This window comes from Papilio polytes, unplaced genomic scaffold, assembly GCF_000836215.1.
Source record: "Papilio polytes unplaced genomic scaffold, Ppol_1.0 DF823288.1, whole genome shotgun sequence".
Classification (NCBI taxonomy): Eukaryota; Metazoa; Arthropoda; class Insecta; order Lepidoptera; family Papilionidae; genus Papilio; species Papilio polytes.
The window spans coordinates 2,377,570-2,382,260 of record NW_013525916.1 but is presented as its reverse complement, the minus strand read 5'-3'; the positions used below and the strand labels follow the sequence as shown (position 1 = coordinate 2,382,260).

General features: G+C 37.0%; 1 protein-coding gene across 1 annotated transcript; it reads right to left on the bottom strand.

Moving 5' to 3' along the window:
- Positions 1 to 786: 786 nt before the first annotated feature.
- LOC106104969 lies at positions 787 to 4,391 on the bottom strand. Its single transcript, XM_013285163.1, has 7 exons — positions 4,248 to 4,391; positions 3,546 to 3,780; positions 3,094 to 3,230; positions 1,920 to 2,036; positions 1,358 to 1,501; positions 842 to 1,052; positions 787 to 791 (listed from the first exon to the last, which is right to left on the bottom strand). Exons 1-7 carry the CDS (start codon positions 4,335 to 4,337, stop codon positions 787 to 789), a joined length of 939 nt encoding a protein of 312 aa, XP_013140617.1. The 5' UTR covers positions 4,338 to 4,391.
- Positions 4,392 to 4,691: the final 300 nt, after the last annotated feature.

Genomic DNA, 4,691 nt, shown 5'->3' with positions numbered 1-4,691 from the left:
ACCTTACTCTATGTACAGTTGGGGAATCTGGCGGTGTTATATAACAGCTACAATATAAACGTTTGAACATTGTGAAACGAGACGAACGGACGGAAACAAGCTTGCAGCTTAAAAATGTGTCTGTATGAAAAATCGGTTAATACACGACTAATTTCTTTTTGTTATTATCAATTCTTTTGCAACTTAATCTTTATCTACTAATTAGTTATTTGTAGGAAGAGGCGAAATTTGACTTGTTGCAATGGACAAGGCACTCATGAAGTTACACCCGGATTTCCGCGACAGTACAGTTGGGGAATCTGTCGGTGTGATGAAATTTATTATTTGAAAATTTGTACGCGTTTAGACGTCGACGTGGAATACTAATCTATAGTTAGTGTTAGCTTGAACAACAGATTGCTACCCATTTGGTGTGAGAAGAGGTGGAGTTATGCTTTGTTGCAAGGTACAATCGCGAAAATCCGCGGTGTTCCACGTAAAGAAAAATTGCCTTGTTCCTTGCTACGAAACAAACTCCGTCTCTTCTTACGAATAACCAATTATATAGCAGTAAGTGGCACAAACGACGGGATGATATGGAAAAAAAATTGCCATGTATCATTAGTTAACCGACATATATCCGTATAGACACATTTAAAAGCTGCGTTGTATTGGTTTTTCATCCATGTCCAAGAACTGTATAAACTATTCTGTTCAAACTTCGACGAATGTTTGACAAGGCATTTTTTGAAAAAATGCCACCAGAACATGTCAAAAGGTGAACACCTCAAGGGACCCCGACTGTACTTAAACTGTAAGTAAAATAAAATAAATATGTCGTTTGCCATTTTATAATACCTACCTCTAGGCCTAGAATCAACTTGGACCATGCGTATTTCGGTCTTCATAGCGGTGCAGTGCGGCCAGCCGGCGGGCTGCGCGGCCGCCGCGCGCTCCTCGGACTGGCTCTCCACGTGGGTCAGCGTATTCGTGGGATGGTAACTGAGACCCAAAGTCGCGGTCGCGTGCTCTTGGAACATCGCGAACACGTTATCTTCTCGGACTTTGATTTTCTATTAAAAGAGACTGTAGTTGATTTTCTTTTGTCCCACTGACATTGTCATCCTTCACATTCCCTTTTTAAAAAAGAGAGACGACAATAGTCAATGCATGTAATAGTTGCCGAGTGCCATTGTGACGTCATACATTGCTAAATGAAAAACATGAGGGCAAATTTCGAAACAGCTATTATCCAGTTTTCACTGCCGAAACATTATAAAATGTCTTCTTTGTTAGAGACAATGAAAGACAACAACATATTCCTATAAAAGTTTCGCAAGTCGAACCACCACTACATGATCTCTACGTGTTAACTCACAATAAGGGGACCGAGTTCAATCTCTCTGGAGCCCCCAATATCAGGTGTGGGTCCTGGTGTCGACTCCTGCGGTCCACCCTTCCTTTTCTTCGGTTTCAGATGCTTCAAGAGGCTTCTGCGCACATGATAACCTCTGTAAGCCGCCTGCAAATGACCACAGACTATAAACTATAATCGGTTATAAAACATGTTGAACACAGATCAAAACCAAATAACATTAAGGCTAAATCCCATAGAAAAAAGGATCTATATTTTAAGACAGTAAATAAAAATCTATATAATCTAATATTTAATTGATGGATGTTTGATAACAAGTATCTCTAGAATGGCTGAACGGATTAGAACATAGTGTTGAAATACCCATAGGAGGAACTCCAAGGGCCTGTCCCACCAAATTGTAAATTGATGGAAATATCGGATTTTGTTACTCTATCTGACAGTTACGTAATTTTTAAGCTATCTGAACCTCTATCAGCCAGTGCTGGGACAGGCTCTTAGTCCTTTAACTATTCGCGGGAGAGTTATAGAGAAAAGTATACATATTTATATACAAAAACAATACCTGTATCCTTTCCGAGGCCCTGTGTAGTTCGTGTAACGTCGGCTTGGTCTTCTTGTAGAGTGCGAGGGTCCGTTCCGCCGCCACCTGCCACGGCTCGTCCCCGTGCATCGACGTGCTCTGTGCAAACATTATGCATGCACCATAACATGATACATGGACGACATCCCTCTAGTTCTTTCCCATATTAATAAGAACCATAAGTATTTTACTACATTGCTATCCGATGTTACTCCGATAAAGGAAAACATTGTAATGCAGCCTGTACATATCGGCGAAGAAATTCAAAGTTATGTGTAAAGTGTGAAGTCAACCCGCAGTGCAGCATGGTCACCCCTAACTAAGGATAGGCTCCCCTCCTCAGTGGGGTAGTACAGTGAGCTGGAGACGATGAAATTTTTCAAAAATCTAGTTAAATGAAAGCAAACCATTTGAATTCATTATTATAAAAGAACAAACATGTAACAGGCAATTCATGGAACAATAAACCGTTATCTAGCCTTTCTTATAAATATCTCCAGAGCGGACGTGATATCAAGAATGCTGAGCTCTTATTTAAAGCTTGCTATAAACAAATGCTGTTGATAAAAACTTCTAAGAATATACAGAACGATAAGACTTTAAGCAATGGACCAGTATAATTTGATCTGTTAATAAAATGTAGATGACCATGTTTATTAAAGTTTACTGAGACACATGATAGAATAAAATTGGTTGCCAAGAGTAAATCCTACTACTAGCAACTCACTTTTGATTTTTTTTTACTGCGAACGGAGTCGCGGGCGTAAGCTAGAAGGTAATAATTACGATTTTTTTCAAATGTCCGATGTCACAGATTAAAGTACAATCGACAAATCTGTCGGTGCTTCATCTTATAAGCTAGAATAGTTCAAACGTTTTGTACGCTTTACGCATTAAGACGACGCGGAACAAGGAATAATAACCTATAACCTTTACATGTATAAGATAGAAGGTCGGTTAGTACACGATTTGTTGAATTTTTTTATTATTCCATCGTTTTGTACTCAGTCATTTGCTAGATGGCGTGGAGTTTGTATTATTGTAAAAGACAAGGCAATTTTTCTGTCATTGATACACTGCGGATTTCCGCGACTGTACTTTTGCTTTACTTATTTTATTTGTTCCTTAGATAGTTCTAATAGTAAAAAAAACTTACATGTTCCATTAATTTCTTCTTGTAGACATAGTCTTTGTATGCGTTTCTCACTATCTGGCAGACATTAGCCGCCATTTCTTCGTCCAGCGGTACTGTTGCCAACATTTTCTTTAATATATCCGATTCTTTGATGTTCTCTGTAAATTGTTTTTTTTTTTATATTAATGTTGCAAAGAAGACATATTTGTATTTTTGTATGTATTGAAATAACCCAAAAAGTAACTACTCTATCGATTTCTCGCACCATTAAAAAGCTACGTTATCAGTGTGTGTTATAGGCCATATTCCTTCATTTCACCCGAACGAAGTCGCGAGCAACAGCTAGTATTCTATTGTCTAAATAAATTGTCTTTAGAAGCATCTTTTTCGTGTTTATAAGGTTTATTATAGATATTTCTAAAGCAAGGTATATATTGTAATAACAGTTACACCGCTAACGATGTCAACTGTACCTTTGTCGTCACTTGTCTCGACGTTTTCAATCTCATCTTTTATGATCTGTGCGAAAGTTTCCGCTACAGTCCGGTCTAGACCGAGCTCGAGCAAGTGCTGGGAGACCGAGGGCCGGCAGTCGCACAACTCCTCGAGTATCTTAACCGCCATCACGCCGTGTTCGCGCGTGATCAGCAGAACTGATAGATAGTTGCTGATGAATTCGTTGATGTTCTTAGGTTGTGCGCGTAGAACCTGATATTTGATAAGATTTTAGTGACATAGTAGGAATTAAAAAAAAAGTAGCCTATGTATTCTTCCAGACTATCCACTACATCTATGCCAAATTTCATCGAGATCTATTCAGCCGTTTGAGCTACAAACTCTAACAAACATCCATCCATCTAAACTTTCGCATTTATAATATTAGTAACTTTTATCTACTGATAATTCCGTGACTGTAGTGGACACTATTAGTAGGTAAGTGTGTTAGAAAACTTTTAGAGTTACTTTGGTAACACTTTACAATAGATAATTTCCTATCGTTTACAGTAAATTGTATAAAAATCTGTCATGATTCGGTAAAGTTTTACACAAAATTATACGTCATTATACCATACAATTACATACAAAGAATTCACGAAATCCCCAACATATTAGATCATACAATAACTTCCATTTACTTGACCACACAACAAAGGACAGTAAATGTTTATTTATACTTCTCTTGAAATATCCGCCATAAGTTCCTTAAGCCCTTCAGGTATCGTGAATACGTTAGCACAGCCATGCTTTTGCAGTAATTCGTTCATTTTCCCATTCAAGAATAACCTTTTCAACGCTAATATTTAAAAATCGTCACATGATTTGACATTGTGCAGCAAATAATTATTTACAAAAGAGGTTTCAAACATTTCCTATAATTTTACCTAAAATGTTTGAAATAATTATTTTTGTAATTATTTATTACAACGAATTCATTACGAATAACGATATAATTAAATTAAAAAAAAACATTAATATTTGAAAATAATGGCGCCTGCAGAATGTATTAGCAAAGTTAAGTTATTGCTACTTTGCTATTATTTATAACTCCATTGTTATTAAATAAACGCGTGCTCTTGCTTCTAATCGTTTCTTTAAACAAAAGAAATAGATTATAGTTT